At 43.2% G+C, this 23,764-nt stretch overlaps 3 protein-coding genes across 15 annotated transcripts in view; 1 reads left to right on the top strand and 2 right to left on the bottom strand.

Moving 5' to 3' along the window:
• Positions 1–23,764, bottom strand: part of Asap (ArfGAP domain of ASAP) — a 480,120-nt gene that overhangs the window by 253,467 nt on the left and 202,889 nt on the right. The gene's annotated exons all lie outside the window — the stretch shown is intronic.
• Gyg (Glycogenin) overlaps positions 1–23,764 on the top strand; it is a 131,768-nt gene that overhangs the window by 84,620 nt on the left and 23,384 nt on the right. For 4 of the 13 annotated variants that reach the window (XM_065228467.1, XM_065228497.1, XM_065228521.1 and 1 more), the window contains one exon: positions 152–1,204. In XM_065228467.1, the coding sequence (XP_065084539.1) occupies positions 152–1,204 (1,053 nt within the window). Of the gene's footprint in view, positions 1–151; positions 1,205–1,872; positions 1,967–2,221; positions 2,597–23,764 lie in introns of those variants that run through there. The other 9 variants (XM_065228490.1, XM_065228532.1, XM_065228483.1 and 6 more) reach the window with 7 other exon arrangements.
• On the bottom strand, positions 16,889–18,937 carry LOC135706952 (zinc finger protein 2-like). Its single transcript, XM_065228645.1, has 4 exons — positions 18,648–18,937; positions 17,786–18,504; positions 17,343–17,715; positions 16,889–17,282 (listed from the first exon to the last, which is right to left on the bottom strand). The coding sequence occupies exons 1-4, from the start codon at positions 18,765–18,767 to the stop codon at positions 17,052–17,054; spliced, it is 1,443 nt and encodes a 480-aa protein (XP_065084717.1). The 5' UTR covers positions 18,768–18,937; the 3' UTR covers positions 16,889–17,051.

The following is a 23,764-nucleotide window of genomic DNA, read 5'->3' as shown; positions in this document are numbered from 1 at the left end:
TTTCCGAACTAAATGAATCCAAACCAAATACGATCCTACCGCTCTCATCTCGATGCGCATGTGGTGTACCGAATCGAAACACGTCCAATGTCCTGCATATCCTCTGAAAATCCAATTGAATCGCCTCTCTTGTGGGTGTGTTTGTGTGCAGTTCAAATTGGAGCATCGATCCAAGAAGAGGACGACAGTTTGAACGTTACACCACTGGACGAAAGCGCCGAGCGTAGGAAACTGCCACCGCCGGTCCAGTACAATCCGAAGACCAGTACGACCACACTGACCAAAAAAGTATTTGCAGGTTATCAACAGATCATTACCACCAAAACCCAAGAAGGTAAAACCCATACCCGTACCAAAACCGTTTATGACCCTAGCGTAGATGACGACGACACAGCCGGATACGATGCGGTTGATGCCCCAGCCCATGTAGCCTCCGCTACAATTGCTGAAAGCCGACTAGAACCCGTTCAACCATTGGAACCAGAACCGAAAGTAAAGCCTGCCCCGCCTGCACCGAAAGTAACGCCTGTCCCGCCTGCACCGAAAGCCACGCCCCCTCCTGTTCCTGCTTCTGCCCCTGCTCCTGTTCCTCAGCCGGAACACAAATCGACACCACCACGCGCCTCACCTCGACCTCAGTTGGAACAACAGGTTGCCCAGGAATCGATGGCAGGTAAAGAACCCAGTGTCGAACCCGTCAAAACAATCCGCCGTAAGCGACTAGCGTCACCATCGGGCATAGCCCCTACTACCACTTCCATCGCCACACAAACGACCTCATCAGTTAAACCCAAATCACAGACAACCGTTGCGCCCAAGACCGCAACGGTAACCAAGACAACTGTCTCATCAACACCACCGCTACCACCAACACCATCACCCAAAGCTACGCCACAACAGCCTACTAAGACAAAGCCGGCTAAGCCCTCACAGTCGCTTTCCTCATCCACCCTCACCACCACCGCCGCCGCCGCCACCACCAAACGTCAATCATTGCCATCGCCACCATCCCCAGCATCCAAACCACCACCGCCACCAACCACCCTTTCGTCGACGAATGGCCAGCCAAAGCCAACGAAGACTATCGACGAGATCGAAACCGCTCCGCTGACGGCCAACGACGAGCTGGACATCGCCAGCAGTGCACCCGCGAATCCACCGGTGCCGCCCCGTCGCAAGCGGGAAAGTAAAATCTCTCGAATAGGTAAAGCTCAGAAATAGTAGAAAGCTAGACGCTCTCTACCCTCACTCTAGTACTGCATTACGCCATTGATGCCATTCTCCAAAACTGTTCATATTATTATGTTTACGCAATACTTTTTCTATACATTTAAATATTACAAAACCGTTATATTAAAACGTCAACTACTTTCACATTTCTACACGCACCAATACACGTGTAAATACTCTACCCAAACCTGTGTTATGGTCGCTATTGTTTTGTTCTAACCATTTAGACCCTTGTTTTCTAGATCTAAGTAAGCTGTGTTTACCTAACGGACGTAGTTCCACGTGTGACAAAAAGGAAGAGAAAATGTGTAAAATTTGACAAAACCATCCCATTGTTTTCCGTGATTGTGATGATTGATATTTTTCTCCCTTTTTCTCCTGTAATGTTTAACTAGATAGAAGTTTGTTTTCAAAATGTTTCTCTCTTCCAAAAAAAATAATAATAATTTGCTACTCCTTATATACTCAAACGCTTTCTTCTTTTTTTCTCTTTTCTATTCCCTTCACTATTGTGTTTGCGATTACTCACACATACACGCTCTCAAATCTTTCGTTTCCCAAAATTTCCTTCCCCCCAAAATACAAAAAAAAATAAAATAAAAAAATCCCGAACTAAAAAAAAACAATAAACAACAACCAAAGCAACGAAACCGAAGAAATCTACCTTAACGAATCTATTTCTCTCGTGTCTACCGTGTACGAAGCGAAATGGTATCTAATAAAGTGCAAATCCCGAACGATTGAAATACATTTTTACTCGTTTTCTTCATTTCTTTTCGTCCTTTGTCTCGTCTTGGTTTTAGTTTTTTTTTTTTTTTTAATAATTTTACGGTAACATTTTGAAAACAAATTTTCTCTCTTTCTGTGTGTGAGTGTACTCCACGTGTATCGCCAACTGTTCAAAAAAAGCTTAGTGTGTTATTCCTTTTTCTTTTCTTTCGTATTCTTTTCTTCTTTTCCCTCTTTTTTTTTGATTACTTTCTTCCCGTAGCCAAATTCTTCCGCACCTTCTGTACGATACTGTGAGCTAAACACCCGAGCCCTCTATCCGACTTACGTGTTTGTGTGAGCCCCAATTACCTCACCTCCCGTGTAAATAGCCATCCAACGTTAACCACGATCCGCCCTCTGTGTGCGTGTGAGCAAGCCTCCTTCTATACCTCTTTTCGATTCACCTTTACTCCGGATATACGTAACGTACGTTAATACATAAAAAAAATGTGCATTTCTGACGAGTTCGCTGGAAAAGTCAATCCGTTTCCTGTTATTTTTTTAAGCGAGAGAACAAAGACGAGATTTTGTCGGATACCTTAATATGGAATTAGTGCTAATTACACGTCAGTTTTGAAGCTTCCTTTCCGGAAAACAGTGAATCTTGTGTCTTTCCTATAGTCCGAGCCCTGGGTGATAATTTTCCTCCTAGCTGTCAAATTAGAAGTGTTCGTGTCGTTTTTGTCTTTCCCTACACTCTGACTTGTGAAAGTACCCTTTAGTTAGTGAAATTTCAGTGGTTTTAACTCTTTAATTGGGTAAAAGTTCACCCGGTCAGTGAGTTAGGTTGCCTTTGGGTGAAATTTTTCTCATTAATGGATACTTTCAAGTTAGCGCGTACTCGATTTGTTTTCAAAATCGTTACTCTTATTGTCACAATTTCTTAAACTGCTGTATGGTTCAGAAGCGGAAAATCCGGCAGTTTTAAAAAGTTCTGTGATGGGTTAAAAAATCAGCGATATTTCGTTTGTTAAGCATTTGAAAATGTGACTTTATTTTCATAAATTGCAAATCAACACATCTGTACAGACTTCTGATCCGGTTCTCCTTAAAGTTGTTCAATCTAATGAAAGTAGTGTAGTATCACGCACGTAAGTACATTTTTCGTTCTACTCAGAAATATGAAGTCGTAGAAGACATTCAATATATTAAAGCATGGCCCACTTAGTAATGGAACAACATCATTTGGGTCTTTTTCGGATTTGAATCAACGGATTTGAAAACAATTTTCACTCAAGTGCATACTATCAACAATCAATACGAAACTAACGATTTTAAATTGGCTCACCACTTTAGTAGCCTATTGGTCCCAAGCAAACGATTAACGTACCCTATTCTAGTTGAAATTCTATTACTACACTATGTTTGTTTTGATTCGCTATGAAAGTTTGACAGATAACATCAGGGGTGTGTGGATTCATGCAGAACATGCAGGGGTGAGTGAAATAGCTTGGGACTGCTTGGGACCGTTGTTCTGGTACTGAGTGAGCCAAAAATAATATTGATTTTCTTCGGGACCCAGTGGTCCTAGAGTTACCTCTATGGAGTTACCTCTATGATACTATTCCTTATATTTTAAGAAAAAAATACGAAACGAATTATTCGTCCCGGTTCCGAAGGAATTTTCGAAGTTTTCCATTAATACGACCCATCAAGCGGGGTACAACCATAGAGGTAACTCTAAGACCACTGGGTCCCGAAGAAAATCATTATTATTTTTGGCTCACTCAGTACCAGAACAACGGTCCCAAGCAGTCCCAAGCTATTTCACTCACCCCTGCATGTTCTGCATGAATCCACACACCCCTGATGTTATCTGTCAAACTTTCATAGCGAATCAAAACAAACATAGTGTAGTAATAGAATTTCAACTAGAATAGGGTACGTTAATCGTTTGCTTGGGACCAATAGGCTACTAAAGTGGTGAGCCAATTTAAAATCGTTAGTTTCGTATTGATTGTTGGTACAACCAACAATCAATACGAAACTAACGATTTTAAATTGGCTCACCACTTTAGTAGCCTATTGGTCCCAAGCAAACGATTAACGTACCCTATTCTAGTCGAAATTCTAGTACTATGCAATGTTTGTTTTGATTCGCTATGAAAGTTTGACAGATAAAATGAGGGGTTATTGGTTTTTCCTATGTTTCGAGGGGTGAATCGATTAGCTTGGGACCGAAGAGAGTACCAGAGCTGTGCCAAAAAGTTGAGCACGTTTCTGTGGGACCTTCTAGTCTTAGAGTTACCTCTATGGTACAACGGTATTGTCCATTGTTTTGGCCGATTTTATCCCACCAATTTTTTAGCTAACCTGCCGTTTCGAAGGCTGTACCTTCTACCTTCAGTTTCCTCTTCATAATTGCCCAGTAGTTTTCAATGGGCCTGAACTGGGGAAAATTGGGCGGATTGAGGGAACAAACTGTACTTCGTTGTCATTGTACCATTGTTGTACTTCCCGGCTGTAGTGACAACTCGCAAGCTCCCGTCAAAATGTCACCGGACCATCTGGATGAAATACAAAATTTGCTTCTGGAGACAGTCGGTTTTGTAAACCATCGAGCTCATCATTTTCTCAGTGACGAAAACCTTTGTCTTCTGGCCGCAGCTGCAAATTCTCTGTCAGATCATATATTTGGGTACGAATTTGTGCGCAAATACAAATTTGAATCTGCCAGGGACACCTCCTCGAGCCTTCGCCTTGTAAAGTTTGGTCCTGGAAGCTGTCCGAAGTCGGCTGTTACATAGGTTTCATCATCCATAAGTATGCACCCACCGGACTTGGTCAGCAGGTTGTCATACAGCTTTCGAGCACGGGTTCCTACTGGGTCGGTAGTGAATTCGCTGCACTGTACTACAGGCGGCATCATACTTTTTACTCAAATCGCGATCGGACATACCTGGGTTGCTGCTGATGATGGACCTCACAATCTTTCCGTGGAGCTTGACAGTTGGCAGCTCCACTCCGTCGCTTACTTTGCGTCGTCAAGGTTTCCCTGTACGTTTTGAGCACACGCCATACGGTGTTTCTAGGGAAATTCATCACTCTAGCCAGCTTGGACGCGGACCACGATCGATTTGACAGGTGACTGCGCACGATTTTTTTCTACGCTCCTCTTGCATGGGGACTGTTTGCAAAACAAGAGCGTTTTATGAACTGAAAAAAATACATACACTGTTATTGTTATTGTTGTTGTCAACAAACAACGTCAATAGCTTCCGAAAACGTCCACTAGGAGTGCTGTAATAAGTAAAAGAATTTGTTCCATTACTAAGTGGGCCATGGTTTATACCTGGAGACCCAGACTCGAAACATATAAACGTCAAAAGGAGCCAGGCACAAGCTGTCGGGAACTGTCATTGGGAGTTAATCAGTTTTACCAACAATCAATACGAAACTAACGATTTTAAATTGGCTCACTACTTGACTAGCCTATTGGTCCCAAGCAAACGATTATCGTACCCCATTCTAGTCGAAATTCTAGTACTACGCAATATTTGTTTTGATTCGCTATGAAAGTTGGACAGATAAAATGAGGGGTTATTGGTTTTTCCTATGTTTCGAGGGGTGAATCGATTAGCTTGGGACCGAAGAGAGTACCAGAGCTGAGCCAAAAAGTTGAGCGAGGTTATTTCGGGACCTTCTAGTCTTAGAGTTATCTCTATGGTTTTACCACAAACGAAGTGACAGACGACTAACTGGCAAAGAAATCAATTAAAATAATGTGGTTCGCTGTAATAGAATTTTCTTAGAAGCTTGTGCCATCAGCCACCAGATGGGCTAGTTTTTTTGTTTTGATTTGATCATAGTTGATTTTGTGTGCAATACGATCGTTGACAGTGTGCAAAGAGTGTATCATTTTGTAATTTTTTTTTATGTATTTCAGTTTAGAGTAGAGTGAAAGAGATAGAACCAAAACATTCTAGTTCAATTGGTAAAAATGCTAGTTCAATCCAGTAGTTGTGTTGCCATGTGGTACAGTCCAGTAGTAGTGGTGTTGCCATGTGGTACACTGAAAAATTGCAATAGCAGGTTAGTCACCAAAGTTTTCGAGCCGCTCCGTCTGTATCTTCGTTTGTGGTTTTACGATGCCTTTCTTACAATTGAACAAGATTACAGAAGCCGGTATTGAAATCTTGCCAAAAGTAATTTCTGACAAACTGTCGTTTCTAGCTATCTTATTCAATTGGGAGATTACCGGAAAAGCTCGACGCAGATGTCGCCACTGCATGATGATGATAATGTTGACAGACTGGCAACTCTTCCATTTTCTCATACAAACGCTATGAGACAGGTACAATCGCGTCATCTGCCGCTCAAAGGTAAATGCTTCGAACGAATTTGATAGCAAAGATTACATCCTCAGAAGAAGGGTTTTTGCATTCGTTAATTTTTCTATGCGTTGCTTCCACCTTCACTCAAGTGCAGCGCTACTGTATCTGTCGCTTGGATTCTGGCAAAGTTGCCAGTCTTCTTGATTTGTTGTCTTCGATTAAATCATAATTTTCATCAAGCCTGCGTAAAATCCTTCCAATATAACATTTGAATTGAAGAAGAAAATGTTTTCACGATCAGACTGATGTGCATCTTTGACTTTTCCAGATGAACTTTCATAAGATATATTCATTTAATTTCACAGTTCCATCAAAGCTGCTTCGTACATATGATGTAAACAGAAGTAAATTGCTCAATTACTTAAAATAAAGATGATTTGTCATCTTGTTATCACTTTATAAACCATCGAGCACCATTTTATAGTATGATGCGTGTTGAGTAAATCAAGTTCCGTTGCGTTTTCTGTCGAAAATTGTGAGTATCAATATGTTTTCCTAAAAAAGGCCAAAATCGAGGCCAAAATAAACATTTATTGAATATTGGCGTCCTATACAACCATTTCTCCATTATCACCAGCATGATACAATCTTTCCTAAGTAAATTCACTTAATTTCCACTTGCATCCTAGTGGAAATCGCACATATTCACCATTTTCCGAAAAATGCAGCTGCGCAGGAGGTAATATCTACCTGTGGGTGCAAACTTGTTATGAATAATTTTCTATGAAAACATCTTCAATCCATACCGAAATAATAACAGTTAGTTTGCAAACACGTTTTCTTACACGATTCAAGCAAAAGTTTCCACCGGAAATTATTAGTTTTTCTTTATGTGCCGATTTGCCCCAAAAATCGTCTGTTTTACTTGGAGAATTTGGAAACTATCCTCCTTCTAGTAGTTCTCACTTCGAAATGTAGGTGGCGAAAGCTTGGAAAAGTTTCACTGCAAGACGCCAATGGTACACCGCTTTTTAGATTCATTCAAAGCCTTCTTAAGTCGACCTACCGATAACTACCGATAAAAGTTTTGAGAAGCTACCGATAATGAAAAAAATAATCTGGTCACTCTGATGCAAATGCCAACTCGCTTGCATCAACAAATACATGTAGCTCTATTGCAGTTAGTTGCTGTGCAACGGAGAAATAACAACGGTCCACTTTCACGTAGTCGAGCAGATTGAAAAGTCACGTCCAGATACTCCAGTGATCCAGAATATCCTCTGGAATTGCATCATCCCATCCTATTCCGGATCTTCAAATGTCCTGTAGAATTACTTTGACCTAGAACACGAAAAAGGCGATCATACCGAGTGGATCAAAAACACTCATCACGCATCGAAGCGCTTCCCTCTTCGTTGGAACCTTTTCTCCGTAAACCACATCTTGAAGATTCGGTTGCACCTCCTTGGAAAAAGTGAACATGTCATCCTTTGGGATCCAAATCATTCCCAATACCCTTTCGCTTGTCGTTTCAGCTTTATCAAAAACAACAGCCATTTCCTGTTCAGCACAAGTTTCCCCGACCCGTTCGAGAACTTCCACACTATTCGACATCCAGTTTCTAATGTGAAAACCTCCAGCAGCATGAATCTCCTTCACTTGCAGCATCAATTAGGTACTGCAGCGTGACGTCACGAATGAACTCAGTGTTAATCGGCTGAACCTTTTTGACAGTTCAGTGGTACTGTTTACAAGCACTTAGTCGTTTTTTCGAAAAAAAAAAATTTCTAAAATTTCCGAATTTTAACTTGCAAATTGTCGAGGAACAGCGCGTTGCAAGGATTTTGCTCGTGAATATTGCAGAAATGTGGTTTACATCTCACTGCAGTCTGAAAAATTATCGAGAAAATCCACCCAAGAAAAAATCGACTAAGTCCACGTAAACAGTACCACTAAACTGTCATCAGATTGAGGTTAACCCCGACGGTGCAAAACCTAATTGCACAGCCTCATCGACGGTATCGCAACTATCAAGAAGATCGTCGACATAATGGCTTTTAATTATTGCTTCAGCCGCTCTCGGAAGCTTCTCAGCGTGGTCCTCAGCATTTTTGTTTTTGATGTACTGTGCTGAACTTGGTGAACAACATGAACCGAAGGTTGCGACATCCATGATGTACGTGTCGGGTTCCTCGTCCAATGAATTTCGGAATACAAAACACTGCGCTGACTTGTCCTGGTGCCTTATGAGAAATTGGTGATACCATTTCCTGAATATCACCTACCACAGCTATACGCCTTTGACGGAAGCGGCCTACTACAGCTGGCAAGGGAGTCAAGAAGTCCGGTCCCTTCAACAGCTTTACATTCAAACTGACACCTTTAACAGTGGCCGCCGCATCCCAAATTAGTCTGACCTTGCCTGGCTTCTTTGGACTTACGACGACTCCAAGAGGCAAAACCAAGTTCGTTTTGGATTCATTTCCTTCAACTCTGCAACCGCAGCCTTGTGAGCATATCCTTTCAGTTGATATCCTTCGACCTGTTTTCTGACGTTTTCATAGATATTTTCATCCTTTTTCAATCTTTGTTCCAGACACTGCAGTCGGCGGATTGCCATGTCGTAGCTAGCCGGAAACTTGAACACGTCATAGCGCCAAAGTAGTCCAGTTTCAAAGCGGTTTGTTACTCGAATCGTTGTGTCTTGTAGAATCTTCCGTACACGCTTCTCATCATCCGATTCAGGGCGAATACTTTCTACGCCTATGGCATCTACTGCAAAATACGATTTCACTAGCTCCTGTAGATGCTCGTCAGAACAGCAGTCGCACAACCTCACCCCATGATAGCTCACCAGATTCTGCTTGCTCGAAGAACCCTCAAATACGGACCATCCCAAACGGGTTTTTACTGCAATCGGTTCACCAATCTGACCTTCTCTAGATCTCATCGGAACCAGAAGATGCGCGCTGTCAAATACGATTAAAACTTGTGGAATAGCATCCTTGTAACCTTTAATCGGAATTCCATCCAGGTGTGGGAACGCTTCAACCAGGCTTCCGGTCTGCATTGTCTGCTTAGGAAGTACCAATTCCGAGACTGTTCTGGCGTTGATGAGAGGGTACTTATCTTTGGCGTCATTTCCAGACACTTCCAGATTCATCCTTCTAGAGTTGGGCTCAGTCCTTGTTCTATTTGCTGTCCAGACTAAACACAATGGGTCAGCTTCACCTTCTATACCCAACAGGCTTAGAATGCAGCAGCTTATTATGTGTTCTTGAACAACCATCAACACCACAGTCCTCTCCGCTGGGACAAGTCCATTTTCCTTCAATTTTGCCATGACGTCCCAAACAATGCCTACAAAGTTTGAGCTTGTATACCATTCTCCAGCGATACTGACAACTTCTGGAATGTTTCACAAGTTGCTACACCGTGTTCCTCGTTTTTGCACCCAGTGCAGAAATTAACAGACTCGATGTGTGACTGATTTGTGAATCATTCCTGGCTTCATGTACGTTGACGTATGCTTTACCTTTTTGTTTCAGGTTATCTACTCTCGTTCCCTTCAGTTCCGAAAATACTTGCAGCGTCAACGAATTTGCCTCCAGGACGAAGATTTCCATAAAATCACCGAACACCCGAAGATTCACTGTTGAATAGTGTTTCCTATACCGGGCCCAATCCATTCTGTACCCAGCTGGCAATTTTTCAATCAACTCACTCCTGTAATAACACTGGATTGCATAGATGCGACGACATCTCCGCTGCTTTCAAATGGTCACATAGACTTTGTACTGCCATTCGCATACCCAAGCGTTCTGGTTTCGGTGCTGGCACTTCTCGCACCTTCTTCAACAGCGTATTTACCACAAGTTCCGGTTTGCCAAAAAGCATCTGAAGGGTGTTCAATACGGATGGTACCGCCGATGGTATCAGTAACCGACTACGTACTGCTTCCATAGCGATGCCCTTAAGACTTCGTTGCAATCGCATAAGATTTTCCACGTCAGAATATCCACATGCTTCGGTAGTCGTCTTGTAACAGCTCAGAAACATTGGCCACTCTTCTGGATTGCCATCCAATGCAGGCAACTCCCTGGGCATAACTTAGCGAGCAGCAATTTTATCCCGGGTCAACTCAACTCGCTGCTGGTCTATGCGCTCCAATGGCATCGGATTAGCAACGGTAGGACCTGATAAATAGTTGTTTCTTCCGACTGCTCGTGTAAGGGTAAGAGGCTCTACTTGTGTGTGTTCCAGATTCCTATCTGCTAGGCTCAATTTCGACATTCGATCAAGATTCGAATGGAAATGCTGTTGCACTAGCTGTTCGCCTGCAGGAGGCAAAGATAAGTACATTGTACTACCACTAACGGTACTCACTGTTGATTTGTCCAATCCTATGGATACGGGCCTTATTACGGTGATACTCGGAATAAGGGCCGTGATTGCCGTACAAATCAAATGGGAATCACTTCACCGTGACGACAAGTGACAAGTTTTCACCGTGAAGTGACATCCGTAATAAGCCCCGTAGGGCACATTTTTCGACGAATGAATTCCCAGATGCAACTGCTGCTGCTCTCTACTTTGCACCTGTTTATTGGCTTGCTGATAACGTGATTCCAATATCGCAGTACTCTGTTGATTGTCCAACTGTGATTTCAATTGTTTCGGGAAACTTGAATTGACCGGGTGAGCAGAATCCAAGGAAGGCATCAGTTCAACAAATCCTCCAGACTTTGCAGCTACCTGATGCTCCAAATCAGTCCTTTTACTGCTAGGCTGACTTTGTTCTATTACCCATTTCTCGACTCTGCTACGGCTACTCCGTACACTGACATAGCTCCTGCTTCTTACGCTCCTCCCATCCGTCTCTTGCTCATCATGTTGCGTGTTTCTGCGCAAGATACTCCGTTTCTTCCTGGATGCTTAGCAGCTGCTCTTGTTCCTCCTCCTTCAATAATTTCAAACGAGCTTCACAAAATGAACGTTGTTGCTGTTCATGTTTCAGCCGTAATGCTTGTGCTTCTTCCAGTTGATGAAGCTTTAGAAGAAGCTTTTCAGACCGTGTGGACGAAGCCGTACTTTTAACGCTGCTAACAGATCCCGTATGGCTACCTCGCAGACTATTCCGAGTGGCCACGGTTGATTTACAATCATCGCAAAAAAAAAATTCATCGGTTTGCACCGTAGCAACGTTGACTGATGCACATGAATAATGAAACCATTTTTCACAACGATCACATGCAACCATGTCCGGTCTGTCGCATCCGGCTTAGCTATACCAACCGGTGAACACTCGTGTTTATTTCAGTTACCGTGGGGACGTAATTTGTGATTAGCCCCGGTCCCTTTCAAATTGTATCATTATTTATGTACGGTCCTTATATTTGAAATGACGTTTCACTTTCATCCTAGTGATGGTCGATTTTCATTCGAATAATCGATTAATCGATTAACGAACCAAACAGTAAAATATTTGTTATCGGTTATATCATGCCGATATAAGCATTAACTTCTGCAGAGGATCATCACCGATCGTTTCAAACAAGTTTTGCACTCTCATTGGTGGAAAAATGACAGCACAACGAACTAAAAATAATCGATTCGTTGTTATTCTGTCTTGATAAAAAACCACAAAATTACTTTGCATACTGGGGGTATTCATTGGATGAAAGGGACCGTGAAATAGGACACTAAAATTGAAAGTTTTACTTCCGACAGTTTCATCTTAGTATTCATTTTTGGCTATACTCCTTTGCAACCGATGTTTCCATTGCCTGCTTCCTTCGTGATGGCATTTCCGTGTAGTATCCACTGGTCCTTATATAAAATCTTTGAAGATTGTTGGAAATTCTGGAGTGCTTTTAGTCAAACTCGCATAGTTTTAGTTGGAGTTGCTTCAAAGCTATATTTAAGAAAATGCAAAATTTAGTTACATGAGTTCTGTGTTGTAACATCGATATTACATTACCAAACAAATTAGGAGGAGAAATGCAAATAAATTCTTATAGAAGACTTTCAATGTGAGTAGAATTCCAATGGAAGGAGTGAGATTCAAAAGGAAATCTGAAATGAATTCAATGAAAATACTGAGAATGTTTTCTAAGGATTTCTTACTGAGAATAATTTTTATGCAGAGTAAAAGAAAGTAAGTCCGCTCGGTTCGAGTGACTAAAGACTAGTGAAAATTTATTTCTAATCAACAACTACTGTTGCTATGTTGGTTGCTAAGCTACAGTAGTATATAAGGCATTATGTACAAAGTATAGGAAATCGTAGGTTGCTTCGATCTCTTCGAACACTCCCTCCTAAGCTACGAATCCTAATAATGTCTTAAATTCTTCCAGCTTCTGATTCATCAGCGGTTTGGTGAAATCGTCTGCTGGTTGCTGCTTCGTGCTAACATAGCTCAGCTCGACGACTCCTCTTTCTAGCACATCTTTGACGAAATGGTACCTGATGTCCAGATGCTTGGTCCTGGGATTGTAGCCTTGATTGCGTGCGATACAGATGGCTGATTGATTGTCGCACCGGAGCGGAATCCCTTGGATGCCAAAAATCTGCGATTGGAAATGATGCCACCATAATGCTTCCTGGATGGTGCGGGAAAGCGCGATATATTCCGCTTCGCACGAGGATAGCGCCACTGTTGGTTGTCGCTTAACGTTCCAAGACACTGCTCCTCCCATGAACGTGAAAACATATCCGGTGGTGGATTTCCTGGAATCCGGATCTCCTCCCCAATCGGCATCTGTGTAACCAACCAAATCCGCGCAGTGCTCCTTCGAGTATGTCAGCCGTACTGTACTAGTACCTCGCAGGTACCGGATGATTCGCTTAACAGCGTTCCAGTGGCTACGGCCGGGATTGCTGTTGAATTGGCTAACTTGGTTGACCGCAAAACTGATGTCTGGCCGCGTCGCTTGCGCCAGATAGGTGACACAGCCAACTGCCTCCTGGTAAGGAACTTGCTTCATTTCAAGGATCTCTTCTTGGGTCGCCGGTGCCATCGACTTATCCAGTCTGATACTAGCCTCCGCTGATGTGAAGACGGGATTACAGTTCGCCAGGTTGAACCGTCGCAAAATGCTGTCGATGTAGTGCTCCTGATCTACCCACAGCTTCCCTTTCTTCCTATCCCGCGTGATCTTCAATCCGAGACAGAAAGTTATGAACATCTTCAGCTTCCGCTTTGACTTGGCATCGTTGGTGAAGATTAAGAAATCGTCGACATAGATGGTGACGAAAATCATTTTTTCACCGACGATCCGAAAGTACAGGCATGGATCAACTTTGGACCGCTCCAGACCAAACTCTTTCAGCGCTTCGTCCAGCTGGTTGTTCCACACACGGCTGGACTGCTTTAAGCCATATAATGCTTTCCGCAAAAGACAGACTTGCTTCGAGTTCCCGGCAAACCCTTCCGGCAGGTTCATGTAAATGACTTCATCCGTTAGTTTCCCTTGAAGGAACGCGGTGACAGCATCCATCTGCTCTACACCCAAGTCGTGCTTCACTGCCAGCGCCAGAAGGTATCGGATGGTAGAATATCGTACCACTGGGGAATACACTTCGTCGAAATCGATGCCTGACCGCTGCGAGCACCCTTTGACGACCAGACGAGCCTTGTACCGCTCGATCGCACCGGTTGGTCCTCGCTTCGTCTTGAAGATCCACTTGTTTTGAATGGGCTTCCGGTCACTTGGAAGGTTCGTCAATTCCCACGTCTCGTTTTCTTCCAGAGCGTCGATCTCCTCACGCATTGCCGCAATCCACTGCTCGCGGTCCGGTCCATTGATCGCTTCCTCGTAGCTTTCGGGGTCATCAGACGGCATCTGAGATTGTATCGGTGACGACTGGGGGGAAACAGCTTCACCAGTAAACGAACTATAAGTAACGAAATCAGAATACTTGACTGGAAATCGGCGCTCCCGGCCGCTGCGCCTAAACCCTTGCTGCTCTTCAGCTGGTCTATCAGATTGCGGCGGGAGCGCAGGCTCGTTGCCGGCGTCTTCGTATTCAGCATCGCTTGAGTCGCTTCCCGATGTACCGTCCGTATCATCTGATGCTTCAATGGTGTCGTTGTTATCCATGCTTGGTTGTTCGATCGTGTACATCTCCATGAACTGCACCTGTTGCACACTTTCGACGAGCTCGACCAAGTCCTGCGTTCTGCCTTCCTGAACCACAATCACGTCACGGCTGATCTGGATGTCACGCTTGACCGGATCGTATACCCGATATCCCTTGACATCGGCGGCGTATCCCACGAAAACTGCTTTCTGGGATTTTGCGTCGAACTTCTTCCTTCTGTGCTTCGGTACGATCCGAAAATACGCAAATGGCTCAGATCTGGCTTCTTACCGGTCCATGCTTCCTCCGGTGTCATCTCAAGGGACCTCGTTGGACTCCTGTTAACGAGATACGCTGCCGTTGACACCGCCTCGGCCCAGAATTCCTTCGGGAGACGCGAATCGTTCAGCATGTTTCGGGCCTTCTCGATGAGCGTCCGGTTCATTCGTTCCGCTACACCGTTTTGCTGTGGTGTGTACGGACAAGTCTTCTGGTGACGCACTCCATCCTTCTCCAAGCTGCTTCTGAACGGCGCATTGACGTATTCGGTCCCATTGTCCGTCCTCAGAACCTTCAGCTTTCGGTCGGTCTGCCGTTCAGCCATGGACTTGAACTTCACGTATGCTTCAAATGCTTCACTTTTTCGTTTCAGGAAGTAGAGAATAACTTTTCGACTCGCATCGTCGATGAAAGTCATCACAACGGCTGCCACCGAGAGATGGAACCTCGATGGGTCCAACCAGGTCCGAGTGAACTAAGTCCAGCAGACCTTCAGCTCACGACACAGCGCACCAGGATCCATCGCGGATGAGCGTCATTTTTATGGCGAACGCCCACGTCGTGTAATTTTCACGACCCTTCAGTTTTTCGATGATCGGCATAGTGACCGCGTTGATCCGTCCATGTCCAGCAGCTGACACTCCGGCTCCGCTTCCAGCAGCCGATTTCCCAGTTCCGCTTCCGATGGCCCCGTTCATCTGCTTACCGCTTGGTATCTTGAGTTGGAGTTTTTACTGCTTCTCGAAACTTCTTTCTTCCGGCTATGACCAGTTCTGGGCCCATAACCTTTTGCAGAGTAAAAGAAAGTAAGTCCGCTCGGTTCGAGTGACTAAAGACTAGTGAAAATTTATTTCTAATCAACAACTACTGTTGCTAAGTTGGTTGCTAAGCTACAGTAGTATATAATAGCGAATTCGTTTATTATCGGGGTTAACACCAGTTCCAACCCAGTGCGAAACCGAACTTTTTGTCAGTGTGAACCGCAACCTGAGCTAGGTTTTAAAAACAAACGAGCAAACTGACGTTTGTCAGAAAACAAGCAGACCCAATCTTGATACCCGATCCAGGTTGGAACTGAATAATAATCGAATTCGCTATAAGGCATTATGTACAAAGTATAGGAAATCGTAGGTTGCTTCGATCTCTTCTAACAAAGTTCAAGGTAATTCCAAGGAAAATTTAATTCGGGCGATAGTTCCAACTAAATTTTGAGAAGTATTCCAAGTATATTCTGGTGATAATTCAAAGGAGCGTTCCAAGTGAATTTCTAGAATGATTCCATGATAGTTTCGCGAGAATACAAAGCGAATTCTGAGAAAAAAAAACGCCAAGTGAATTGTCATAAGAAATCTCCGTTGAATATAGAAAGACTATTCTGTAAAACTGCTTTGAAGTTCTTTTGTAGTTTGAGAAACTAGCCTGACGCTCACAATACGCACTTCCAAAAGTTTCTTCAATTATCCTAGCGATCATGGGTCTTCTCAAAAGTTTTAACAATTCGCTGAAGCTCTCGAAACTTCGTTAAAAAAGAAAATTACATCTAATTTTAACGGAATTGCTCTGAGGTTCTTAGTAATTTCATGAAGTTCTTTAAACTCCTTTAAAGTTTTTGTAGTTCTCCTGAAACTTATTGAATTAACCACTTCATTCGAGCAGTTAAAATGACGTTTACTACCACTCGAACTTTGAAATAAAACATTATTTTGAGATTTTGTTTTCTCGAACCACGAGAAAAGTAACCGACATTTGTGCGTTTCATAAAAAAATCGAAATTAGTTGGTCCAGTTTTGTGAAATCGGTGGTAGAAAGTCACGTCAAAACTGCTTGACAAAGTGGTCAATTGTCCTAAAAATGTTCAAGCTTCCGTGAAATTCTGAACTTATGTGAAGACTTCAATAATTGTCTTAACATCTCTGAAGTTATCTGAAAATCTGATCGACACCATCGTCGGTATGTTTATACCTGTATAAATAATGAGATAACGATTGGTAATTACCATTTAATTCCACTGCCTTATTTGCTTATCTTTGACAGATACGCGTATTTCGTCTAATGTGCAGCCTTCTTCAGTAGCTTGTACAAATCCTCGACTCCAGTAAGGTAGTGGAATTAAATGGAAATTACTAATCCTTCTTTATGCTAATTCATAACTTCTTCAATAGTCTAGTTTCCAAAGCAAACACAATTAAACAAGTGGCACTAAATTTTGTTGCAAATCACACGAATAAAAAACAGTAGCAGAATTGAGTATTACATTTCCCGGACAACCATTTCTCGGTCGGAGCAATGCAGACATCATGCAAACTCTTAATAGATTCATTTTACTTAATGTTTCATTGTTATATTTAATCAGGTTTAGTTTTACGGTTAAATTAAAATACAGCAGGAGGGTAAAACATAAATAGCCCGGTAACTTTATTTGGCGCAGCTGGACTGCGCCTTTGAAGCATCTCCCGCGTCATTCACCACCGCCAACTGTTGCTGCTGCTGCTGCTCCCTTTCAAGTCTCAACCGAGCATACTCCTCGGGATGTGCCTTCTTCCGGTGGAAAAAGTAGTTGTTACTGTGCAGGTATTCTTTCTCACAGAATTCACACTGGAAGAGTGCCTTCGGCGTCGGTCCGCTGTGGGCTCGTTTGATGTGTTCCTGGGAATTTAAATTTTGTTTAATTAAAGATCATACAACCTTTCGCTAAAGACATCTTACCGTCAGAATGGACTTCTTGAAAAATCTCTTATCGCACTGGTCACAGCTATGTTTGGCATCCTTCTGGTGAACCATGCGTACGTGCTCCAGCAAGGCGCTTCCCGTGGGATAAACCTTATTGCACGGTTCGCACCGATGGTCGCGCTGATCCTTGTGCCGGGCGTTGACGTGCGACCGGAGCGTTTCGGCATTTTTGAACCACTTGGCACAGACGTGACACTGCACCTTCGTGTCCGATGCCTGGTTGTGAGCTTTCATATGGCAATTCAAACTGCTCAGCGTTGCGAGTTGTTTGGCACAAATTTCACAGATAAATTTCGGCGAGTTCTCGTGCTTCAATCGGTGTTTTGTGAGAAGGAACTTGTGTCCAAATCTGCGGAAAGATGGAAATTGGGGCTTAGAATGTTTCTTAATGTTACATCAAATCAACAATCAAAACTTACGCCTTCCCACATGTATTGCATACGTGTCGCTTGACACCATGCTTGGCCGTATGATTGTACAGCTGCGACTTGGTCACAAAAGTCTGCTCGCACTGGTCACAGACGTACCGACGATCGCTTTTATTGTGCTGCTTCCGGTGAACCTCGAGCAACAGGGCACTTTTGCTTCGGTGGCCACATTCGGTGCACTTGTACGCATTAGGATTGAGATGGACTGTGATGTGATCCAACAGGCGATCCTTCCGGATGAACTTTCGATCACAGCAGATGGCATAACCTCGAGTGTAGTGCTCTTTTTTGAAGTGCTTTGTCAATTTGGCAAAATTCTCGAAATGCTCCGAATTTTCACCGCAAACATCGCAATACAGAGTCAGATATTTCCTAATGATGTCGTTCCCCTTGGACCTGGGACTGTACTTCTTTTGAACCTTCTGCGATCCGGAGCCGCGTGCCCCTTCGGGTACATCGCATTCTGAAGCGGGACGTCCGTCATCCTGCACTTTGGGCTCACAGTCAACCGCCGGATGTTCGATGCCCCAAGGATTAGTACCGCTCACAGTGGTGACCACATCTACTGCCTCCGGGTGCGAGTGACCTTCGTGAAGGTGATTCAAGAAATCCTGATTCTTCCGAACAACATCCGCAAACTCATCGAAGCGGTTGAGGTTCTCGTGGCAGGGCAGGCAAATTAGATGCGACAGCTGATAGCTGTTTCGGAGCTGTTGGAATACAATGGGGATATCTTAATTTCGTTTGAATGAAAAGTAGGAGGTAGGGAATGACTAGGTGGCATACAGGATCTGATTTGGATTCGAAGTGCAGCGACGGGTGATTTTTCCAATCATCACAGAGAGCGACTTACCGTGAACTTGAACACCTTCCGAATTTTCTCCTCAACGGCTTTGTTGTTGAATATTTCGTAGAATGTGGTGTCGTACCTCAGACATAAGCGGCACGCTGCGGAATACTGGCTGAGTTCCATGTTGGTCGGATTTTTTGCTCAGTTAAAAGTGTTCAGTACTAATTCAGCGCGGTACGAGTCTTATCACTGCATCGTAAGATGTAAACAAAAACATCCCATGAGTGAGTGAGTGAGTGAGCCGCCACTGATAGCAGAAGGCTAACGTCGCTCTCTTGACAGCTGTGTTGCGCGCATTGAAGCAGCAGATCAAAGACAGGGAAAAGATTTCTAACTCAAATAATGTGGAGTTTTATAAATAAAAATCAAGTTTTAGTATAATGATCACACATTTCAAGCTAAACAATGCATTAGGTCCTAAGTAACATTGATCGATTCTCGTCATCGACTTTCTCTTTCGTTAATAACTTGGGTACATAACCGTTTCTTGTTGTGTTTGTCGTATTAGAAGCTACACGGAGAACAAATTATAGCAGACGTAATTATTTTTCCGGTCAAAATAACTATATTGTTCAATTGTTTTAGAGTTAACCCGAAACTATAGTTGATTTGACTATATATAGAGGGCAACAACTATAGTTCATAGTTGGCTCCTCGGTTGGCTCAACTATATTTTTCAGTAGATGAACAAACGTCAAACTTCAAAATACAACTAAGTTTTAGTTGATTCAAGAAAACTATTGTTAGGAAAGCAAAATTTTGCAATGTTTATTAAACGAACTGCTCTTCATTATCGACATATTAAGGAAGTTTGTTTTGCTTCTTTATCGATCTCAAAAACACAACTGCAAAATCATAAAAAAAGTGAACAAGAACATTCAACTTAGATTTGAACCGTGTTCATCTGTGTGAGAGCCAGCTATCTTATCGCCTGCTCTACGCATCACAAGTTAAAAGTATGTGGATTTATGATGATCACATGAAACCAAATTATATAAATAAATTACATTTGACGGTTGTTATAATTGATTAAAGTTATAGTTGAAATGAGTATAAGATGAACAGTTGAATCTAGTAGGTAGATATGATTGAGTTGACGGTCAAATTAATGTTGGAATAACTATTAGTTTCTTTCAAACAACAATATTTTTCCATGTGTAAGTAACTATTAGGATTGTTATCTTAACTTAACGAATTTGTTCTCCGTGTAGATAATACCTTCTTTCATCGATCTGTGTGCTGAACATAGCTTGCAGTGTCTTAACATGGCCGTGTGGATGCACATTATGCATTTTTGCTTTCATACGCTAAATTTAATAGTTATCGAAATGTTTTAATCGACATTCCTTGTCTCCTCCAACAGAATTAGTTTCTACTACTCTTGTACAGGTAGCGCTCTCGTCAACTCACTCGACACACTGCACATGCGTACTCGCAACAAAACAAACCTTTAATTGTATTTTATTTTGCGTGGACTGACTGTTTATAGGTATTATTTGCTTTCGTGCAGGTGCATAATCGTCTGTGCATCTCATTACCGAATAGTATTGTAATATTGCCTTTAAAGGTAATTCCTTGTCAAACATGGTCCAGAATGTGGACGCAATAAATCCATAGAGGTAACTCTAAGACCAGAAGGTTCCGAAGAAACGAGTTAAACTTTTTGGCTCAGCTCTGGTACTATTTTCGGTCCCAAGCTAAGCGATGCACCCCTCGAAACATAGAAAAATCCACGAACCCCTCATTTTATCTGTCAAACTTCATAGCGAATCAAAAAAAAACATAGCGTAGTACTGGAATTTTGACTAGAATGGGGTACGCTTATAGATGTACTTGGGAACGAGTTTGGGACCAATAGGCTAGTCAAGTAGTGAGCCAATTTAAAATCGTTAGTTTCCATCGGTTGATAAATCAGCTCTATATCGGGATTGGTTTGAAATTCCTTCATATTTCTACTCATAATGTGGCGACTGAATGCGGCCAGTTTGTCGATTAATTTAGAAAAATCGAAATTTTGCGTTCTAGAGTTGCCTAACCTTAGGTTTATCTTGTCTGAGCAAGGAGTAAGACCCAACCCAGACAAAGTGGAGGCCATCGTCAACTTTGAGAGACCATCGTCAGTTCGATCACTCAGGCGTATTTTAGTGATTTGTTGACTGCTGTAGTGAGGTTACCACCCCACTGACGGATTTATTGAAAGGAAAACCGAAAGTGGTGGCCTGGAATATCGAAAGCGGAGAAGGCATTCAATATTTGAAGGGGAAGTTAAGTTAATCACAGCACCGGTTCTTGCTAACTCCTGATTTGACTTGCCATTCAAAATCCAAACCGATGCAGAACACGTCGTTGCGTACTATTCGCATAGGCTCAGCATTGAGCAGAAAAGGAAGGTCTAGCTGCGTTGGAATCGATACAGTGGTTACGGCCTTACGTTGAAGGAGGCTGGTTTACGCTGACTCTTTCGTTCATTGTGAATAAGAAGTGGAAGCCATCCTCCAAACTCAGTAGGTTGAGCATATTGTTGCAGCAGTACGATATACAGTTCCGGCATAGAAAAGGATCTGAGAACGTCGTAGCCGATGCACTTTCGAGAGCGGTAGAAGCCATAGTAGTGGCAAAAGACAACGACTGCTACTCAAAGCAGTATAGAAAGGTCGAAAAAGATCCAGAGAGTTTCGTGGATTTCAAGATCGAGAATAAGAAGCTGTACAAGGGTACAAGTTCGTGTCTGCAGCTTCGGACGTCTTAGACTACCGGTTTCAATGGAAGCTTTGCGTACCACAAGAGTCTGTGCGGGAGTCTGTATTGCGACAATAACACGACAACGGTTACGGTGGATTAAAGTACGGTACTACTGGCCAAAAATGGCCATGGATACCAAACGTTATCTGCGAGCTTGTGTATCGTGCAAACAATGCAAGGCTACTGTAGCTTCTGCACTGGAAATGGGCAGACCGAAGGACACCGAGAGGCCTTTCCAAATATTAGCACTCGATTAAATCCATAGTCTTCCTAGAAGCAGGAATGGAAACTGCCATTTAGTAGTCCTTATGGACATTTTTTTTCTAAATAGACTACCCAAGTAACCAACCATTAATCGCCCTTTTTGGTATATAAGGCTGCTATACGACTGATATAAAGTTCGGAAACCCTATATTTACCTTATATCGCAAAAAGGGCGATTATCGGGTAGTTAGCGGGCTTGTTGGTTACTTGGGTATTCTGGTTCCTGTGAAAACGATCGAGGCGAAAGGGATGTGCAAAATAGTGGAGGACATTTGGATTCCTGAAGTGGTAATTAGTGATAAAGGGTGTCCACGATGAAATTGCCACACACAAAATTGATTCTTCATCCGATTGCCATCAAATTTTCAGGGATTGAGAAATAACTATTAAACTTCATTTTACCATTTTACTCGTATTTTATTTACAGTCCATACGCAAATGCCCGCACCTTGGCCTTAACCCCGGCCATAAGATTCTGCACAACCTGTGAATCAACCGTTTTTTGCATGTAAACCGATACTTTCTTCAGTTCCTCGACTGTCTTCACTGCCTTAGGTCGTTTAAGAAGGTGCTGCTTCATAATCGCCCAGTACTTCTCGATGGGGCGGAGCTCCGGAGTGTTGGGAGGGTTGAACATTTTCGGCACGAAATTGACCTTATTGTCCGCATACCACTTCAGCACGTCCTTGGAGTAGTGGCATGAGGCCAAATCCGGCCAGAAGATTGTTGGGACGTTGTGGGCCTTCAGGAGAGGAAGCAGCCGCTTCTGGAGGCACTCTTTTATGTACACCTGTCTGTTCATCGTGTCCTGGGTCACGAAAGGTGCATTCCGCTTCCCGCACGTGCAGATGGCTTGCCAAACCAGGAATTTCTTCGCAAATTTGGACATCTTCTGAGTGCGGACATGCTCCGGAACGCTGAACTTATCCTTGGCCGTGAAAAACAGGTTGCCGGGGATCTATTTGAAGTCGGCCTTCACATATGTTTCGTCGTCCATGATGCAGAATTCAAATTTCGTCATCATGTTGAGGTACAACTTCCTGGCACGGGTTTTGGCGGACTTGTTCTGCTTCTCGTCGCGATTAGGGGCCTTTTGTACCTTGAACGTTCGAATCCCAGCCTTAGTTTTGGCCTTCTGGACAAAACTTCGGCTTAGGTGCAGCTTCTTAGCCACATCCCTAACGGAGGCGTTCGGATTTCGGTTGAAGGCCCCAACTACGCGGTTGTGATTTTTGGTGTTGTACGGAATACTTTTTCCTTCACTTCTGGGCTTCCGATCGGTGGTCAACCGTTCCTCGAACCGCTTAATCACTCGCGACACCGTGGAATTCGCGATTCCCAACGTTTTAGCGATGGAACGATGCGAGAGATCCTTGTTCTCGTGATGAATGCGCAAGATTTTATCACGCACGAGCTGTTCTTTCGACTCCATTTCCGCGAGTTTTGATCACAGGACTTTAAAACTTGCAGGATGTAAATAATGCACTATGAACTAAATCCACCCAAATTTTCATTAAATTCTACCCAACGGTTAAAAAGTTAGAGCAATTTCATAGTGTGGCAATTTCATCGTGGACACCCTTTAATGCCACGACCTTTACAAGAAAGGAGTTTCAGTCTCTGCTCAAGCAAAGAGGAAACCGTCACTGGCCAAATGCGAGGCATAGCCATGCTATTCCAGTGGAGCGGACAAATCGGACCAGATGAGAGGGAACTTTCTGTAGGGGCGAGGGAAACATTGGAAAATTGGAAGGAGGCAAATTATTAGAAAAAGTTAAAGACAATCTACAGGAAAGTGATGAAAAGTACAGGAAGGTTTCGGGGTAGCAGCTCATATGAGGTAGCGGATGCAGCTGGACGGAATCTTGGTGTATTTTCCGCCAGCGATGTTCGACCAGGCAATGAGGCCATGGGTCGGAGTTCCCAAAAAGAGTTTATTAGACCCTAGTGTATGGGCTTTCTTGACAGGTCTCAACTTACTATGAGAGAGCCAGGTCCAGGATAGACTGCAGTCAATACAAATTATCGTTGTATCATGTTCGTCGGTGTTCGTCCATCGGGTGATGTGATCATTCGACCAAAACAGAGCATTCATCGTCGTCGTCGTCCCGTAA

Source organism: Ochlerotatus camptorhynchus, unplaced genomic scaffold, assembly GCF_037179485.1.
Source record: "Ochlerotatus camptorhynchus isolate MF236.1 unplaced genomic scaffold, CSIRO-AGI_Acam_v1.1 ptg000023l, whole genome shotgun sequence".
In the NCBI taxonomy this organism is placed as follows: Eukaryota; Metazoa; Arthropoda; class Insecta; order Diptera; family Culicidae; genus Ochlerotatus; species Ochlerotatus camptorhynchus.
This window is presented reverse-complemented; position numbering and strand designations above follow the sequence as displayed.

Bases quoted from the DNA above. Each gene is read 5' to 3' on its own strand.
- LOC135706952 (XM_065228645.1), bottom strand. From the start codon at position 18,767: ATGGAACTCAGCCAGTATTCCGCAGCGTGCCGCTTATGTCTGAGGTAC. The intron at 18,505-18,647 runs GTAAGTCGCTCT...GTATTCCAACAG, and splicing joins GGAAGGTGTTCAAGTTCACG to CTCCGAAACAGCTATCAGCT. The intron at 17,716-17,785 runs GTAAGTTTTGAT...ATCTTTCCGCAG, and splicing joins TGCAATACATGTGGGAAGGC to ATTTGGACACAAGTTCCTTC.